The following is a 19882-nucleotide window of genomic DNA, read 5'->3' as shown; positions in this document are numbered from 1 at the left end:
AAGAATTAACTTTTGGAAACACAGATTGTCTGATGACTTCCTTATGTGGCGCTCTCCTAATAATCTTCAGCATATCGTGCCACACGGAGAAACCACAATATGAGACCTTAGATTCTGAAGAATTTGCTAGAATGGGGAGAAAGAGGAGCTTAATGAACTTTGGTTCAATTTTTAATGTAAAAAAAAAAAGAACTTTAATTCAATTTTCTTTGTAGAAATAGAGGAACTTAATAAACTGTTCAAGTCTTATATACAAGCTAAAGATTTCCCCTAGACTGAACCAATTAGGGGCAAATTCACAGGTGAAATTTATTTACTTGTGGCTGTTGAGAAGGGATGAAGATACTTCCCTTATTCATCTTTGTGGATCTCCAAAACTCCCTGAAAAGTTTGCTCTTTTTCATGAATAATTGCTTGAGGAGCAATTCTGAGCAGTGAACATAAGAAAAAGAAACATCCTCTGCATAATTTGGTGCTTAATGCATACAAGGACCCATGAGAAGAAGTAAATAATTTGTTACCCCATTGCTCCATAGCATATCGGTTATGGTGTGCCATATGGAACATGTCTCGAGTGGAATAGGCGAGACCAATAATGCAAAAACTGTCAGAGAACATTAGCAGGATGTAACTGTGGGAGATAGCTCCATTCCTGATCACTAGGACTATAGGGAAATAGAGAGTCATAACTCATAAGTGCATTTAAGGACCTTGGGCCCAACTCAACCCCGAAATCTAGATCATGGGGGGAGGATTGCCCAAGACCATGTAAGGAGACAAGGACCAATCTCACCAATGAGGGACTCCAACAATATTGTCTTTCTACCTTTCTGATGCAACCTGCCTGATCTTTGTAAATGGTGTAGATTCCAGTTAGCAATCGCAGAGATTTGCACAATCTGTAACTTTTAAAGCATTATCTTAGTGTTGTTCATTTTTTCTATAAAATTTACCTTTATCATAAAAATGTCTTTGGATGAAGATTCTCCACCTTTTTGGAAATCTTATTTGCAAGATTTTTCTGTTCAATCACTAAAATAACTTATCTTGTAACTTAAGAAGTCACTCCACAAGGTGTTAGATGGATACCTTAGATTGGAAAAAACACTAGAGCTTTAGAAGGCAAAGTCGATCTTGCAACTTTGTACGACTGCATTGCGATTTTCGTTATTTGAGTATAACACCACTACTTGTATAGATGATTAGGTGGAGTTTGTAGAAGTTAGAAAGAACTTTAATGTAGAACTCAGTTTTGTCAAAGGCTCATTTGAGGCACACTTAAACCTTGAAGGTCAGGGAGGGCTCTTCGCGTCGCTTCTATGCTTTAGTTTAGTCTAGGGCCACTAGGCACTAAGGTGTGTGCCTCAGTGCACGTGAGTTCTATCTTGAATTGAGTACCTTATTAATTGTTAAGGAAAACATTATGAATGAATTTGTTACCTTAATGAAGTTCTGTACCAGAATCCTAACATTGTATTAGTACTGCAGAGTTCTATGATTCTCTCTTATATTGAAGTCAAGCGAGCCCTCAATGTATATATGTACATGGTTTTATGACAAGTAGAGTTTTTTAGAAAATCAGCCAACCGTAAGTTAAGTTTAAGAGGGTTTTTTCCTTCAACTGTTTTTTTCTTTTGGCAGTTGAAAGTTTGACATTTATTATGACCACTTTTAGACAAGATCAGACTTTTCTACTTCCCTATAGCCATATAATGAAAGAATTATTTTTCTCAAAGAACATTAGGTGACTTTTTCCCATCTGCCTAAGTTTTGGTGAGCAGAGTAACCCGTACCTATGCTAGGTACCTAGTGAACTGGTCGAGGTGCACAAAAACTAGTTCGAATACCACCTTCATAAAAAAAAAGTGAAAGCTTTTTTCCTTAGAATGATTTTTGTAGTCTCTCTACTTATTTGTTATGTAGACTCTGGCGATTTGTGTGGTTACCTAATCCAAAAGCAATATGCTTTTACTACTGTTACTGGACCAAGCTCGTGAAATGGACTGCTGTAAGACTTGAGCTCATAACCTTTATAGGGGCTCTATCATGATGAATTGTGTGACTACTAATATCGGAGCGTTTAAGATGATGCAGAATTTTTTCTTACTTATTACATACTCGTCAGATCATTGCTAATCTTCTTGAACAGTTTACCTAATGCTCGACTTTCGAGTTTTTATCTAGTCATTTTAGATTTAAGGGCCTTGCTGTTTTTGCAGGTTAAAAATAGTAGGGATGATGTTCTTAAATGTAGCCATTATATGCCTCTTATTCGTCCAGAAGGAAAGCCGCTACCTTGTGTGATATACTGTCATGGGAACAGGTTAGTGAAGGTTAAGTAGCACTCTTCCCACTGTGATGCTAGAAAATTACTGTACGTTCCTCATGCAGCAAGTATATGGAGAAGTTTTATTATTTTAATATGACTCCATTTAAGATTTTATTTTTTCACTAAGTTGTTTTGGATGATTCTTTGGCAGCGGGTGTAGAGCAGATGCCAGTGAAGCTGCTATTATATTATTGCCATCAAACATCACTGTTTTCACCCTTGACTTTTCTGGATCTGGACTTTCTGGAGGAGAGCACGTTACGTTGGGGTGGAATGAAGTGAGTAGATGATTATTCTATTTGAGTTCAAGTGAAAAATAATGCCTTAGGTTTTGGTACTACTGTTGGCGTTGTTTATGTATTTCTTTTCCTTCTTTTTATTACAAGTCAGGATTCTTCACACTTTTCCTTCTCCAATGTTTACAAATATGGTGGAGGCAACATAAATGGATAATTGAAGTGAATATTAGGCTTGATAAGTTGGTTAAAATATGCTCTGCTTTATTTTCTGTTTCTCAAAAAAAAGTTCTGCTTTATTTTCTACTTGTATTCCTTCTTTTTTTGTTTGTTGCGTGTTAGTGGATTGAAGTTTGTTGTCCCTTTCTTTCAGTGATTATTCATCGTTTTTCCAAATTATAATGCATGCTACTAATAATTTGTTCTAATTGTATATTGGATTAGTTTTTGGTAAATGTTCTTCCATGCCCTAGTTTGTGGATGGTGGAGTTGGAAATCTCTGAAGCAAAAAGAATATAGAATTTGATTGTTTAGCTGAACCTATGTTGTTATGGTGGATGTTATTTCAAATAATGCTCATTGAATGGATGGTGGTGATAAAGCAAGGACTATGGCGTTGAATTCTTATCTTGTATAAACTTCACCTTCTTTTTCCAAGAAAATAAAAAAATGGTCCCTTATGTTTGGGTGTAGGTTCAATGTAGTTCCTTGAATATATTCCTAAGAACTTTTGGTCCTTTAAGTTTTCCAAAAGTGAGCATTTTGGTCTCCATCAAATACTTAACAAATTGTCTTTTAAATTGACGTGAACTGTGAAATGAGAAAACTCACATGTGAGGTGAAACTTCTACTATTTTTGGTCTATTTTCTAGAGTCCGGTGCTGTTTTCTGAGGTGCAACTTCTGCTATTTTTGGTGCCTAGTGCAGTTTTTGTGTGGTGATCCTGGTGGTTAAATCTTTTTTTTTCCCCCAGTTCCCTTTATATCTAACAAACAATGTTTGTTAAAATATCTAACGGAAACCAAAAGTGCTCTCTTTTGGCAAACTGAAAGGACTTAATCTGCCCAGGAGTATATTTAAGTGACTATTTTGAACCTATCCCAAACACAAAGGACCATATTTGTCGTTACTATTATTATTTTTTCAAATACTTTTCTTCTTTCCCCCTTCTACTCCCTGGTATAAGTAAAAGAAGATGGAGAATATTTTCCTTACATGCTCTTACTTCTTTTCTCTTCACACCCCAAGCTGGGTGGGTGGGATGACTGTGGAGGAGATTTGGGGGGAGGGGGGAGGTGTTATGTTAATTCTGAGCCATGATTTGTGTCAGAATCTTTTACTTCTACTGGGATGCTTTGTTGAGTTACTTCTTGTTGCAAACAACTGCCTGCTGCTGTTCCTTCTACTATTAAGGTTTTTTGACATTTTTTGCCTGTTTCTCAGAAGGACGATCTCAGAGCTGTGGTTGAATATCTGCGGACAGATGGCAATGTTTCTTTGATTGGCTTGTGGGGCCGTTCAATGGGTGCTGTTACTAGGTAATCTGATTTCCTTGCTTTTATGTTGATCATGCTGCCTCATGTGCACTGCTTTGCTTTTAGATTCTTTGCAGCAGGGATGGCTATAGATTACAACAGGTGGATCATCAGTGTGTTATTGGTGCTCCAGTGGCAGGAGCTGATGTGCCACTTTTCTTCTGTTTTTTTGAATGGACTACAGAAAAATGTTGCTACTTTTTGTTGGATTACAACAGAACATTGTTTTGTGGACATAATAACTTTTGTTTTGATGGTCAAGTGGCCATATAGCGTCTTAAAGAGGGACTGGTATCTTGTAGCAGACCCTAGGTGAAGGGGTAAACTTGCCAGATTGAGTTGAAGAGAGTATTTAATTTTTTTAATGAGCTGTAGCAGTGAGCATGGAGTTAGCATCTTGATCTGGCAAGCATAATAGCTTATTATGAAGTTAAGGATTAGGGGAAAAGTATCTAGATCCTTACTCATTGAATAACCTGCTGGTCATCCGAATTGTTGAACAACCAGGGAAATATAAGGCTTGGAGTTGCTTTCCTCAATTTTAATTTCTTGAACTAATATGAGACACTGGTGGAGTTTTTAATGTTGTAGTAGTACTGTATGTTGCGTATCAGATGGCCCAGAAGGAAAGTGTCACATTTATAGATATCGAACAATTGAAGGCATACCAAATCCACAACAGGGGAGAACATTGTTTAGTTGTATTTCTTTGACATCCATAACAGGCCATTCTGGTATATGATTACTTTGACCAGAAGTTTGTGCTCCTAGTAAGATGTATTTAAATTCAAAATGTCTTGTTCTATGATGTGGTCAGGTTTAGGGAGCCAAGCCTGTGCGTATAGGTCTTAGCAGTGTTATTAAAGTCGAAAAGCGCAAAAGAGCTCTAAGGTCTGTGGGGGCTTTAAGTGCAAAGTGCAAATAAAGCGTGGGCTTTAATGAAAAAGGCGCAAAGGGAGAAAAAAATACAAATGTATATGTTTAGTCCAAGACTAATAATTATAAACATGAATGACAAATATATGACCAAAGAAATAGAAAAAAAATTATGATAAAGTGAAACATCAATTGTTTAGTGTCACTTCTTCATAAGAGGCTCATTGGCAAGGGAAAGTTTGTCTTAGAACCTTGATGACGACACTGAAGTGCACATAAAGCGAGGTGAAACGCTCAATTGTTTAGTGTCACTTCTTCATAAGAGGCTCATTGGCAAGGGAAAGTTTGTCTTAGAACCTTGATGACGACACTGAAGTGCACATAAAGCGAGGTGAAGCGCTCAACACGTTTTGAGCCTCGCTTCAGGGCTTAAGCGCTCCTTTGACAACACTGGGTCTTAGGCATTCACAATCTTAGTCATAGGTGCATTGTGAGTCAAGTTAATGGTTGAGACGTGAAACATGTCAAATCTCCCAAAACATATTTAATTAATATGTTTTAGGATCACATAATTTGTATTACTAAAACATTTAACATGTCGCAAAACATACGTAAATTCAATATTTTAGGATCAGAAATTTGTATTACAAAACCATTTATCACACCATTCATGTTGCCTTTAGCTCAAGAAAGGTTTGGTTGGCCAAACGTAGTAGTTGTTAACTATAACAGGTGATGGTCAAAATTGGTCTTGATATGCAAAGTTATCATTAGATGAGAATTTTATTTTTGATTAGGTATATCAAGAGAAGATGGGATGCTTTGTGCGCATTAGAAGAAATTTTCTTTGGCAAGGAAACTGCGATCCAAATAAGCTCAAGTTTCACTTGGTCAAGTGGAATGAAGTTTTAGTCAGCAAGAAAGAAGGGGGANCAAAATTGGTCTTGATATGCAAAGTTATCATTAGATGAGAATTTTATTTTTGATTATGTATATCAAGAGAAGATGGGATGCTTTGTGCGCAAGAATTTCTTCAAATGGAAAGTGTTAATATTACTTTGGAGAACGGTTTTCTTTTTCTGGATAGCTAACACATGGGGTAATCAGTTTGTCTTGATATCCGAGTGCATGTGCATGCAACCTCTCTACCTCTTTGTTTTCTGTATTATCTATACCTATAACATTGTGCTTCAGTGGCAGCAGTATTGAAGTGACTGACTTAAATATCGATTTTGCAGCCTCATGTACGGTGCTGAGGATCCATCCATTGCTGGAATGGTTTTAGACAGTCCCTTTTCCGATTTGGTTGATTTGATGACGGAACTTGTAGACACTTACAAAATACGGCTGCCCAAGTTCACCGTAAAGTTTTATAGTTGAAATCTCTGTTGCAGATTGAAATTTACTTTGTGTTCTTTTCTTGGGTTATTCTCAAATTTTCTCTTTGCAACTAAAGGAGTGTGGCCTCCTTTTCTTCTTTCTCCTAACCCATTACTCTTTCTAAACATTCTCCTTTTCTGTTATTTTTAGGTGAAATTTGCAATCCAATATATGCGCAGAGCAGTTTTAAAAAAGGCAAAGTTTGACATAGCTGAGTTGAACACAATTAAGGTATTTCCTTTGGGAAGTTTTTTTATGTATGAGTTTTGATGATATAAGCTTTTTCTTTTTGATGTTTGAAAACGTTCAGCAATTGACAAATGAACAGTGTTTAAGTGAAGATATTGTAGGAAATTTTCCTAACCAGTTTCAGGTTTTCGTGTGGGTGCATTTTCAGAAGTGACAGTTCATTTTGTTTTTAGCACAATTTTGTTTACCAACTTTGATCTTTTCTTAACGCTAACTTTTATGTAGGTTGCAAAGTCATGCTTTGTTCCTGTTTTACTGGGTCATGGTGTTGAAGATGATTTTATACAGCCCCATCATTCAGATCGTGTATTTGATGCTTACATGGTAATTGTCTAATTTATCCCTCCCCCCCTCCGGAGAAAGGACTAAAAGGAAAAAAATGGATAATTTTTTTCCTCTGTTCTTTTCTCTACATACCTTATGTGTTTGAATGCATTTCTAATGTTCCTTATTCTTCTTGAAGTAGATGCATAGGTTTGGACCGTTAGTTCCTTTGTATGTTCCTATGTATATTCTATCCGATACACTTGCATTGTTATCTGTGAAGTTGAATACACTAAAGCAATATGACAATATGTTCTCTCTTGAACATTTGTACTGTATGAAATTGATTTGCAATTTGTTGGACATAAGATTTCAAGCAGTTCTCTTTTGTTTTTACATTACTTATCCTTGTAAGTGGTCTTTATTGCTGTGTTCCCACATATGGCGTATGCCAGTATATCCCATCTATTTTTTTGGTTATTGTACTTTTAATTTTGGCAGGGAGACAAGAATATTATAAAATTTGAGGGTGATCACAACTCTCCGCGCCCACAGTTTTATTTTGATTCTATAAGTATCTTCTTCAACAATGTTTTGCAACCACCAATGGATGAAGCTGGTGCTACATTCTTTGACATGCCACGAGATTATTTTGGCAAGGTATAGTTCTACCAATATCCATGTCATTGTTGGTTCAAGTGTGAGGAACTGCTGAGTTGGTCTCATAAAACTCACTGGATTTGAATTCTAAATTATTTCCAGGGCAGTTGGAGTACAGTCCATGAACTGGACTATATGGATGATGTCCATGATGGTATTACTCTTCTGTTCTCTTTAATTTGCCGCAGGTGTTTCGTTTGCTTCAGTTTCATCTTAGAAAAGGAAAAACAGGGTTTATTATGAAGTTTCACACCATACAACTATCGGGTGTGATACATGTTTAATTTGTTATCAGCTGCAGCTGCACCAGCTAGTAGCACCGAAGATGTAATAAAGCAAGTTCGCTCCAAAAGACCCATGAGTCGGATAGAGGTAACAGAAAAACCTTCCAGTTATTGCTTTGATTATTGGTAAACTAGATTGCACGAGCTCCATTAGATTATGGGAAGATCCGGATTTTTAAGAGAACAAACTCAAGCATTGGAAAAGAAATTTATATGCGGCCACGTTTGCTTGAATTCCTTGTTCAAGTTGAAAAGGAGTTATGGGTGAAAATGTGTAGTTACCGAATGCTGGAGACAACTAAATACAGGGAAAAGGATCAATTTGTCCCTTTACTATGCTAAAAGGATCAATTTTACCCTCTGTTGTACTATCTGTACGAAAATACCATTGCCGTCACCTAAATGGTTCAAATATACCCTTCCTCCGTTAGGGTTGTACAAGGGGGACACTCAATCCCATGTGGCACTTACATTTTGATGAGGTGGACGCCACGTGGTATACCACCTCAACACTCCAACCCATTTTACCCTCCTTTCTACTTGTTCTTCCTACTAGCATGAATATGTCTCATTTGTGTGAACTTTATCTACATTAGTATGAGGCCAAGGACGAAAGTCCAACTAACCTGGCTGATGATAGAGGTTAGCTCAATGCCTAGATGTAGATTATCGTACCCAGTACGTATTTTTTCTAAATTATTTCATTTGGGAATTTGAAAATAATAATAATATGGATTTGAACAAATTAGCTGATTAAGGAAAGAAAGGATTAATCCCAAAACATGGGAGCGATGAGAAAATCCAAAAACTGTTGGGAAGTGAACAAATTAGCTATGCAGCTAAACCAAAGTGCAGAATCATTGAGCTGTGGTGAACTTTAGCATTTCTATGAGTAATGAAAAATCAAAGGTATCATCTGTTACAGTGAAAAGTTGAGGGTTAAGAATTTAAGATTGATTTTTCTTGTTTCTGATCAAGTAATGGACAATGAATGATATTACAGTTAACAACAACAACAACAATATCCACAACTGGGTAAGGTGAGGGTAGTGTGTATGTAGATCTTAGCTCTACCTTACAGAGGTAGAGAGGTTGGATAGACCCTCAGGTCAAAATATAGAAAGGTTGTTTCCGATAGACTCTTGGCTCGAAGACAACAATTCAAAGCAGTTTGGAAAGCATGACAAATAATGAGTAAGCATGGAGAGCAATAAGGAAGTGAAGAAGCTATGGCAAAAATAAGGAAAGCAAGACAACATTTTGCAAAAGGGACAGTAGTAACAACAAAAGAATATGATAACCTTAGTACAAGGAACAATAGATAATAATAGAAATCAAAGAACAAAATACTAAGAGAATTATATTACTACTATTGGTATTGAAAACTAAGAGAAAGGTTTGTTACTAGTAGGGTTTATGTATAAATCTTAAAGGAACCAACCAAAGGTAGTAATTTGAGCGGAAGAAAAAACAAGAGAGAGATCAATAGAGGAAAAATAGCCAAACGGAGAGATCTTTGTTATTTTTAAAGATGTCTCAAACAAGTTGTGGTGATGAACATAGGACTCATATGGGAGGCAGTTAAGGGACTAAAGTGCGACCAACATGTTGAAGCACTCCTTATGATAGCCACACGATTGGATGATATTAATGTCACCATAGCTGATTAAGGAGGAAATATGTTTTTTCATACAATGTGTGAGATAAAGGGTAAAATTTGCTTTATGATTATTGGTAGTGCAAGTGGTGCTATTGTGGTGAGTTCATACTTGGTGAAGAAGTTGGAACTTACAATGCATCAAACACACTTTCTTAAAAGCAATAATGGTTGAATGGTTTTGATGACCTTATGCTGACTAAGCAATGCATTTCTTTCACCATTGTGAGATATTATGATAATGTTTTTTTGTGATGTTATTCCAATGCAATATTGTCATATCATGCTTGGGCGTCCATGACAATTTAATAGGAATGCAACTCATGATAGGAGAAAGAATAGAGTTTCTCTTGAGCTAAATAGGAGAAAATATGCACTTACACTTTTAACTCCATCACAAGTTTATGAAGATCATAAACGTTTTGAGGAAACAATGAAAATTTTTGAGAGAAGAATGAAAGGAGTAAGGGAGTACATGTTGACATCCCAAGAGCGAAAAAATGAGAGTATCTGTTGTATGGAGAGAATGTGATGTCAAAGGTAAAAAAAGGAGGAAGAGGATCATAAGATAGAAAAAAGGGAGGGATGATCATGAGATTGAGAAAGAAAAAGAAGTGAGTTTGAGTGAGGTTATTTTTTATTCTATCTTTGACATTCTTACTTCTTCTAGTTATTTTAACTCTCTTACTCATGGAAAAGTTTGTATTAAAGAACCATCATTGGATGAACTTAATCTTAAAGTGGTCGAAACTACATGCCAAGTGCATGTTAATGAGAAGGATAAAGATGAAAAAATTATTATAGTGTTGTCCAAGGTAAAACTCATGACAAGAAGTCCAACAAGGTAGTTGTGGATCTAGGGAAAACGAGGTGATGTTGTTCCTTTGCTACCTAAGACAAAGTGTAATAAGCAGCACATAGAGTCCAATAAATATGCGAGAACTCTCCCTTCAACATTTTCTCTCGATTTATTTAAAACAACTTGAACAACATTTTTTGCCCCAATCTTGTCTATAGTGTTTTGAAACAAGGAGAACATTTTGATAGAATAAGTAAACAAATTTTTTTTTTTTTTTTTGAGAAATGTAGCAGTTAGTCTATATTTATCCACAGGTATACTACCTCAAAAGTGTAGTTCCCCTCCAAAAGTGTTGTAATTACATAGTATCCTATACCTACCAAGTTACAGCCAGTCTATAGTTGTGCTGATTACTTCCGAGCTATCTAAGACTACTTGTTTACACCAAAAAAGTAGACGAATTTCTTGCATCAATAGATTCGAGAAATACTCTTCCTTTTGGAGAATTCACCATCACATTGATGATCATTTTTTTTTCGGTTCTTGCCGTCCACTTATTCATCACAATGGAACTTCCAAACTTGTTTGATTCTACACGATCATCCTACACATTTTTGCTCTCTCTCTTCCACTTTAGTTAGATAGATAAGGACCTCTTAAGTTCATGAGAAGTAGGGCTTCATTCCAAATTAGTCTACGATCTCATTGAAGGCTCCAAAAGTGTTGGTATGATCGACAAAATTGAAGGAGAGACCTGCATTATTCACCCACCATGAAAAACATGCAACTCTGCACGATCCCTTAAAATATCCATGGCAACAATCATGTAAACTTTAAAAAAGAAATTGTTTTTCCCTACATTATCTCCTTGGAATAATGTTGTTCATTCTCTTAAAATTGAAACAAAGCCGCCCTTAAATGTGTGTGAGGGACACCCTTTCCATCAAATATGTCAAACTTTGGTGGCTTGTACCCCACAGGCATATCAATGTCTGGATGGATGCACAAGTCATCACAATCAAGGCTCTCCGTTCCCTTAGTGACTTGCAAACTGTTTAACGCCTTTCTTAGACCATGAAGTTCGACGTTTGTTGATGCATCTTTTTTCAATCGAGCATCTTTCTCTATTTATACATATTGATTGACCTCATGCAGGACATTGACCACAACTGGCGTTGTGAAGGTAGGAGCTCCAATGGCATATACACGTGGAACAAGAGGCTTGTAGGGAGCGACGAGGTGTGCCCCAAATATCTGTTGCATTGCCAAGTTGGTAGGTATGGCAGGTCTTGAGTAGAAAGGTCAGGAAAGGAAAGCCCTGACTGCTGATGGAGAAGCTGGTGGGGCTTGACCATGAGTAGGAGCATACTAAGTTTGTTTAGGCTAAGTCAGTAGAAGGTAAGTCAGTTTTTGAGAAATAGATGGGCATCTTGAAAGTTGGGGAAGTGGTAGCCAAAAGTTTGGCCAAGTCTCGCACTTAACGTAATTCCTCCCTTAGGATCTCAAGCTCCTGTGCCATGTTTGGATATCTGCTATATTTTGAGAACTCTAGGGGCTCTCTATAGGTATCATTATGTTTGCAACAACGTTGAATTCTTCTTTGTCAGAAACAGATCGAAGGTTGTATCGTGAGTCAGTTTGCAAGTCGATACAAATCAATGTTCTTTTGGGGAATAATGATGAACAAAAAGAAAGAAAAGGGAACCATGTTAGTTTGGGAGATGTTGAAAGATGTAACAAATTTGTAACACGTATATACGCCAAGTTGGCGACATTCAAAATGCGTCCTAATATGGAGTCTCTTTTTGCTAGAGGTAGGCCTACATTGCAATCCGTTTGATGATAAATGATCCATTTACAGACATTTTGAATTTGGAACAAAACATAACTTTCATTCATCAAAGGCGGTTTGGATCTTACAAATGAAGTAGGCGAGTAAAAGCCTAAGAAATGGAAGTACAAGGGTGGCCACAAGGCACACAAAAGAGATAGATCATACATCTCTTTGAGGAAATATGATAAAGTATAAATGGGAAAAGATAATCTAAGGCCATGTTGAAGCATCATTGTCATCGTTGTAATCACTCATATATCATAGTATGGCCCCGAGTGGTACTTTGGAGACTCATTGAGGTTATACTCAGGTGCCGTGTCTATCACTCCTCCATCTCTCGGATTATAGATGTTGGAACCCGTTTCTGAACCTTCTCTATGGTCTTCTACATATCTTCTTTTGGGTCCTTGGGATCCTCTTCTAGATCTTCTTTTGGGTCCTCTTCTGGGTCTTCTTCCGAATCTTATTCCGGGTCCTCTTCAAGATCCTCTTCTTCCTCAACCACCTATATTAAATAGGAACTCTCTGATTGTACATAGGCGTGGTGAGTTCCATGAGAGGAAGTACTTATTCTCTAACCTTTTCGACCCATTGGTTGTTTGCAAATCCTATGATCTCCTCTGCACTTTTGGTTGAGTCAGATGGCTCACAGTGGTTCGCCATGCGTAATACATTGGCGTGCACCATCTTTCTTCTCCTATGTTCAATGGAATCATGTAATCCCATTCTGATTGCAAGTTCCTTACCTATGCTGCTGGGATTGAGGTAAAACCATCTCCATGTAATGCCATGGTCAACCATAGCAGTATGTCTTGGACAACTTCAAATTGTTGCAAAACTCAAAGAGGCGTATATGGTTGAATGCCTCCTAACCCAATCAACTTGATAAAGTACAAGTGCCGAGTCTTGACAAACGCCATCCAAGGATATTTCCACCGGATGGAATCTCCAGTAAGGCAGGTCAAAAACGTGCGCCACTTTTTCTCTCCAGTGGGCACATTCCAATGTCTGAGGCGATCTCGTGGCTCTGGATCCTGTTATGGGCATCTATGCAGTAGTCCATTTGCGGATGACACGAGAAAAATGTTCTATTGCCCAGATCTGTAAGAATAGGATGCAGCCTCCAAAGAAGTTATGCCGTCTTGTGCATTGTGATAACGACCGAAATACCTCGGCAAGAATCATATGCACCAAGGAATGTCTTTGCGGCTTTGCGAAGAGGTTCATAACTATCGGTAAAATGTTGATGTTGATGGAATGATATTTCGTTGGGAAGACCATGGCTCCCAAGAAGGCCATCACGAAGACCCGTGGCCTTATGTATACCTATTGTCTACAGGTGCAAGCGAATTCTTCTCAATGTTCGTTGAACCTTTCCAACGTTACTTGGCTTTTCTGAAGTCAAGGTTGAGAACATTCTGTTGAAGGTTATATGATGCTTGCTTTCTTTTATTTTGTAAGAAGAGATTTAGCGGAGAGATCCATGATGCTGAGGGTTTTTGTGATGGAAAAGGAGTGGTCCGAGGCAAGAATACTTAAGGGGTAGTTTCTGGTGACAGAAAGGGAAGGGAAGGGGTAGGCATCTACAGGGAGAATTCCAGGGATAGTTTCTGGTGACATAAAGGGAAGGGAAGGGGTAGGCATCTACAGGGAGAATTCCAAGGGATAGTGGATGGGGGAAGCAGTGGCAGTGCCATGATTTTCACTAAGGGGAGTCAAAATATAAAGAAGTATTCACACGAAAAAGCCGAGAGGATTCAACATATAGTATACATTTTTTTTTTACCTATCTACAATGTAATTTTCCAGGGGTGTTAAATGACATCCCTTTAAGCAAGGTAGCTCCGCCATGGGGGATAAGGGGGATGAGATAAAAAAGAAGAGATGTTGAGGATAAAAGAGAAATTATTTATTTATTTTCAACTGTGAGCTGTGCTAACCCCAGTTAATGTATCTGGTTGGATTCAAGTGGTTAGGCTTCTATGTGTGTCCACGTGGTCTTACGAAACCATTCTTCTAGTAAGTCTGTGTTGCATATTTGCAGTCTGTTAAGTTAATGTAATCATTGGTGAGCACAACTTTGCCAAAAGATAAGTTCTTTGGTAATAGTGTATCCTATATTTGATGTCTCATTCTTGTTTATTTAATTCTGTTCAGGTCCCTTCTGATATATCTGCTCAGGATAACCAGACTGCAGACCAGGTAATCCCACAAGTCTCAGATTTATTTTACTATGGAAATTAGACAGCGAAAACTTTCTTAGAATGTTATATTCCTCAAATGCTCTTCCATTTCATCAATCACTTGAAATATCACACTCTAACCGGAATAGTTTGTCTGTTTTAAGAATTTATGGAAATTTCATGTTTCTTGGCAAGTTGGCCTCCAATAGAATATAATTGATAACAGACGCCCTTGTTACTTTTCCGGGTCTGAAATGTTAGTATGGCTTGGCAAAAGTAAATTGTGTTGTTGTATAACTAATTCATACTTTTTTTTCTTCTTTAGGAAGAAGGTACTGGAACCTACTCTGCCCCATCATCTTCAAAAATGATCAGCTTTGAACTTTCCAATGGTGATCCATTTGGTCCCAATGTTCCTGCATCAATAGATGATGATGACTATGTGGAATACCCACTTGATAATATGGCAGATTTTCCAAGTAATGTAGATGAAGAAGAAAGGGTAAGTACGCTGAATTTTACAGAATTGCATCACTTTAGTATTGGCTTCAGTATTCTTCCTCAGCTTTGACATTTTGACTGGTGAAAAAAAATCAGATGTTAATGAAAGCAGTACTCGAGTCTTTAAAGGACCTGGAGGTTAAACCTCCTCCGGCTGAACAAGCGTCCTCGGATGCTGTCATAGAACTTCCTCAACCTCTGCAGGACACTAGAGAGGAGTTGTCTACTGCAAAGCAATGTACCCCCTCAAAAGAAATTAGTGCTAGTGCCGTAGTTTTTAATGAGCACGATTCAGACGCCAAAGTCCAAGTTCCAGATACTAAAAAAGTATCAGTAACTCCAGCTAGTAGTACTTCATCAGTGAAAGAAGTGGAATGCAATGGAGCTTCTCATCGTGAGAAGCTTGTCAGCAATCAAAGTTCGTCCAGTGTTGACACGGTTGATGGTACTAAAGCTACTGTGACTGTTGTAAAGAACCCAACAAGTAATGTCATGGATGGTTTGTGGCGTCGTTGGGATCTCAACTTCTTCAAGAACAAATAATGATATGAAAGATTGACTTTTTACAAAGATACATTTGGAACGGATTACGGGTAGCAGAAAAAGTTATAGTGGTTATACAAATTTGCTGTTTGCTGGATGTACATTTTTGGGGGGAGTAAATATTTGTTCTTTCTGTCAGGAGTGATGAGAGTTGGGGCAGGTGGTTGTGGGAATTGAAGGGGGGTTGGGTTCGTTTGTCACTAGTTTACATAGGTCTTCCTTCTTTGTGTACAAGGATTCAGCTATGTATTTACTCCCCTGTGAAGTAATTAGGCCCATTGTTTGTTGTAAATTATGGACTGAGCAGAATGTGTTTTGTATATGTACATGTGATTTGCACAATTTTTCTCGACAAAATTGGAATTGGTAGCGCTGTCAAGTTTTTCTTATTCATTCGTTTTTAAAGTGTTTGTGTATTGTGTGTCAAATGGAACAACTTTGAATCATTCAACATGAAACATTGTTTTTACCTTTCGAGGTGTCTGAAATCCTGTTAATGATGAATTTATTTGTTTGAACTGTTTTTCGATTTGCAGGTAATCAATGCTTATCATAATTTAGAAACAACTATGTTAAAAGTCCTGAGACTCTGCTACAAGTTTTGTTGCATCTTTGGAACAATTTGTTCTTAAGTCTTGACGGAACACAAGACTTGCACCTAAATTTCACCAAGGCACATTTGCTTTAAATTGATCCAAATCAACTCTAAATGATTTCAAATTTGATATTGAACCTTTTAATATCAATCCAAACCAAGTACGTTTCAATTTAATTAAAGTTTGTATTCCTTTAAGCAATAAAGTAGTATTACATTGGAAAAAAGGGAAATTGTTGTAAAATCACGAAATAATATCTCTTAATATTATATGTTACAAGTTCTATACATAAATATTAAACTATAGAAAAAGAATGATCTACCATATATTTCAATATGTACAACATTACTGCCTTCCATTGGTATACATTGTTGATGCAAGAACTGTTGAGGCTTCTATCATTCTTCTTCACCAGCCAACAACTTCATTGCAGTATCCACCAGTGAGTGGATTGTCACGCTGTGTCGATTCATTCCAACTGTTCCTGAGAAAACATTAAAGCTCTCTAGCTCTGATGTTGTTTCTATGATGTACTCGAGCTCCGTCTCCATTCCCAGATTTCCCAACACTTGAATGTTTGTTCTTTTATCCCTCATCATCCAGATTGACAACTCCATGACAAACCTCCTAATTCTTGGAACTTTTATTGATGGATGTTGATGCTTCCTAAGAATCTCAACAAGTTTTGCAGCCAATTCAGATTCTTGAATTTTCGCGCTCTGGAACATGATGATTGATTCCTCTGGTGTTATAAACTTGAATATATGCGCGCCTAGTCCCATCATTACTTCTTGTAACTTGTGTTCCTCTGTCATAATTGCTTTGAGTACCTGAAACGGTTATAAGTTTATGTTTGTTTCTGGTTTGAGAAATTCGATTAAGTAGGAACTGAATGAATAAGTTTTTGTGGCACTTACAGTTGGTCCTGCAGAAGCAATCTCCCTCAATTCCTCAATGTAACCTTCTCCACTGTAGACACACAAGTTTCTCAGGATTCTTGCTGCATTTATTCGAAGCAATGGAACTTCCAATGCTTGGACAAGCTTGCCAGTCACCTTCAGTTTCAATATCCTATGGCAGTTGTTCTTGCTTTCAAGTGCCAGCATAGCTAAGGCTTCTCCTGCTGCAGTTCTTACATGACCATGATGATTTGACATGGCCTCCTTGAGGAAGATATTGCACAATTCCTTAAGGATTCCACCGGTGCCTCCAATTCTCTCTGTTGCATCTTCCTCCAATCCCAAACTTTTCAAGATCTCTATTCCCAATTGTTGTAAAGTAGGGTGTCCCTCTCCATATCTTAATATGTCTCTGATATTGCTAATGGTGAAGACTATTTCTGAAATTTCTTTTCTTAGCTCCTTACCTGTGGCGCCTGCTGTGCTTACAAGCATCTTCACGACCTGGAGAGACCGTTTTAGCGTCAATATCTGTGTTGGTGTGGCTGATTCCTCTCTTAGTAATCTCTCTCCTGCTTGTGTGAACTCTATGATTTTGGGCAGAAGACCTCTAGTATTGCCAATCTTCCCACAGTTGTCGTGGTCGCGAGCAAGTTTCTTCAGAATGAGCAGCCCCAAATGATTGAATGTCCAAAATCCGTAGTTCTCATTGTCAAAGATGATCCTCTTTTCACAGATTTCATCACTTGCTCCAGTTGGCATCCTGCTGATTTGAAGAAGTGAAGATATGGACTCCATAGCACCAGGTATCCCCGCAACACGAAGAGAATTTTGCTTTTTACCAGTAATCTTCGATATGATCTCTGCTGCTGATAGCCTCAACTCTTCTTCTTGGATGTCTTTCCAATTCAACATCTCAACCAACCTCTCCATTACTATTATGTCTGTTCCAATCTTCTGAAGGGTGTCATAACAATATCGAGGACTCGTAGCAAATTTTCTTAGGATTTGAGCACCAATAAGCTGTTCATCTGGTGAGCTAGAGGCTAGGAGTTCCATAGCAAATGAAACCATGTCCATCTTAAGACCATCAAATATGCTCCCATTAACACATCTTGAATAAGCATCATAAAAGAACCTCCTAACACAAGTCATACCTGATGGCCCCAATTCACATTCTTTGTTCACCTCCTCCAACAGTCTACAAAAGTTGATCTTCCATTCCCAATATGCTTTTTCCAAGAGAAAAAGCAATGCCTCCGTGAACGCGAGGGAATAGAATATAAGTAGAGCACTTTTCCTGTTCTTCTTATCGGTATCTCCTTTGGCCACTTCACCAAAGTTCCTCAAAACAAGCTTCATCAATGAAAGCACCAAACATGCTGTTGCAGATAATATTTGGAGCCAGTACAACATCTTACTAACATTTCTTGCTATGAACATCCATCGCGCATATGGAAGCAGAGGAACCTCTGAACTAGTCCACATTCGTGTTGGCACCCTCCGCTTATCCCATTTCCCACGAGCTGTCTGTTGTGAATTCCTTCCAATTTCCCTACTGCTTGCCTTTGTAACATCAGAAAAAGGCTTGAAAACTGCTTTTGCAGCCTTGACAATGCTCCTTGTACTTGATTTAATCGCGCGAAAGCTGCTGATCCCCACATCAGCAATAGACCATGTTGCTTGATGCTGCCACTCAAGCTCATGACTCCTGCTAAAGATTCTTGTTCCTTCAATCAACAGAATAGTTGTTATGACCCAAAAGTCTGTTGTGTCTAAAGTGATCGCAAAGCCACCAAGAAGCACAACTGTTGCCCATATGAAACCAAGTGTCCCTAGTCCAGTTGCTGCCTTTTCCAACACTGCTAGCCTTAGAGCAAAAAGAGTAATCTTTTTCTCCGGTGCACGAACCACTCCCCTTTTCGGAGAAACAGAATTTGATGTACTGCTATTCTTTGTCTCAATTGTACTATGAGGTTCAAAGATAGTTGGAACACCACTTTCTGTTAAACTTAACATCCCATTTATCTCTAAATGAACACTTCCTTCACTCTCTATCGATGATCTACGATCCATTTTTCAATCTCTTTTATCGTGTTGTTGTGTTCATAAAAAAAAAATAGTTAGAAATATATATAGGGAAAGAGGGGAAAGTGAGCTTAGAGTACACGTTTAAGTTGTGGAAATGAAGAGGAAAGACAAACGTTAAGTTGTGTTTCTTTCCGCTATTATTTCAAGGAAAGTTAGTTTATAAGTTTCTGCTGCTTAAGTTTGTTTGTTTTGGCTGCCCTGCTTTTAAGTTTGCCAACATGCTTTTCCACTTATCGTCGAAAAATTATATTGTATACTTCTAAAAACTCTCAAAGGAAATTCATGACTTCGCTATTGTTGATAGACCGACCCAATTAAGAATATTTTGGAAGTTGGTCGGTCAAGATAGGCACTTTCCCCTTCACCCGAAAAATTCACAAATAGTCAATTTTGAAAAGGAGTTAGTACTATTTTTGAGTTTTACTTGTGAAATTTGAAACTCTAAGACGCCTCCTTCAACCTAATTAATCTCTCACAAAAATCAATATAGAAGGTGAAAGTTACTAAAATTCCAATAATGGTTACTAATAATAGATACTTCATCCGTTTTAATTTATTTGTCTTGCTTTTATTTTTAGTCCGTTTAAAACAAAATTTTTTTTTTCTTTTTTACAACTATTTAGTTTTAACTATTCATAGGTCATGTATAAGACGAACAAAGACTAAAGGACATTTTGATACATTTACATATCTTTAGTTCAAGACCACAAGATTGAAAACTTTTTTTTTTATTCTCTTAAATTTAGTGTCAAATAAAAAATGAGACAAATAAATTGAAACGAGGAATTACAAGAATAATTGACTAAGACAAAAATAGTAGGAGTAGCTAAAAAATAAAATTCAGAAAGCAACCTTCAACCTTCAACCTTTCCCCCTAATTTTGGCTAAAGTAGTTTCCCCTCTATGTAAAAGTATAACAAATTCTTACTCCTTTTTTACCAGATTTTTCTTTATCACAAGGTTTTT

The 19882-nt window shown here is 37.4% G+C and overlaps 3 protein-coding genes across 6 annotated transcripts in view; 1 reads left to right on the top strand and 2 right to left on the bottom strand.

The window, feature by feature from the left end:
* The window catches only part of LOC125869670 (uncharacterized), an 18152-nt gene extending 2435 nt beyond the window's left edge, over positions 1 to 15717 (top strand). For 2 of the 3 annotated variants that reach the window (XM_049550128.1, XM_049550137.1), the window contains 12 exons: positions 2220 to 2323; positions 2481 to 2607; positions 4009 to 4103; positions 6215 to 6338; positions 6507 to 6587; positions 6831 to 6929; positions 7371 to 7529; positions 7632 to 7683; positions 7825 to 7901; positions 14261 to 14305; positions 14612 to 14788; positions 14884 to 15717. In XM_049550128.1, coding sequence (XP_049406085.1) covers positions 2220 to 2323; positions 2481 to 2607; positions 4009 to 4103; positions 6215 to 6338; positions 6507 to 6587; positions 6831 to 6929; positions 7371 to 7529; positions 7632 to 7683; positions 7825 to 7901; positions 14261 to 14305; positions 14612 to 14788; positions 14884 to 15330 — 1587 coding nt within the window. In that variant the 3' untranslated portion in view covers positions 15331 to 15717. The remainder of the gene's footprint in view (positions 1 to 2219; positions 2324 to 2480; positions 2608 to 4008; positions 4104 to 6214; positions 6339 to 6506; positions 6588 to 6830; positions 6930 to 7370; positions 7530 to 7631; positions 7684 to 7824; positions 7902 to 14260; positions 14306 to 14611; positions 14789 to 14883) is intronic. The other variant, XM_049550131.1, reaches the window with a different exon arrangement.
* LOC125869798 (glutamine synthetase, chloroplastic) overlaps positions 1 to 19882 on the bottom strand; it is a 115060-nt gene that overhangs the window by 27016 nt on the left and 68162 nt on the right. The gene's annotated exons all lie outside the window — the stretch shown is intronic.
* On the bottom strand, positions 16247 to 18939 carry LOC125869577 (uncharacterized). The gene is made up of 2 exons (XM_049550054.1): positions 16844 to 18939; positions 16247 to 16756 (listed from the first exon to the last, which is right to left on the bottom strand). The coding sequence occupies exons 1-2, from the start codon at positions 18899 to 18901 to the stop codon at positions 16325 to 16327; spliced, it is 2490 nt and encodes an 829-aa protein (XP_049406011.1). The 5' UTR covers positions 18902 to 18939; the 3' UTR covers positions 16247 to 16324.

This window comes from Solanum stenotomum, chromosome 1 (assembly GCF_019186545.1).
Source record: "Solanum stenotomum isolate F172 chromosome 1, ASM1918654v1, whole genome shotgun sequence".
Taxonomy (NCBI): domain Eukaryota; kingdom Viridiplantae; phylum Streptophyta; class Magnoliopsida; order Solanales; family Solanaceae; genus Solanum; species Solanum stenotomum.
Note: the sequence above shows the minus strand (reverse complement) of the source record. Positions and strands in the feature narration are given on the sequence as shown.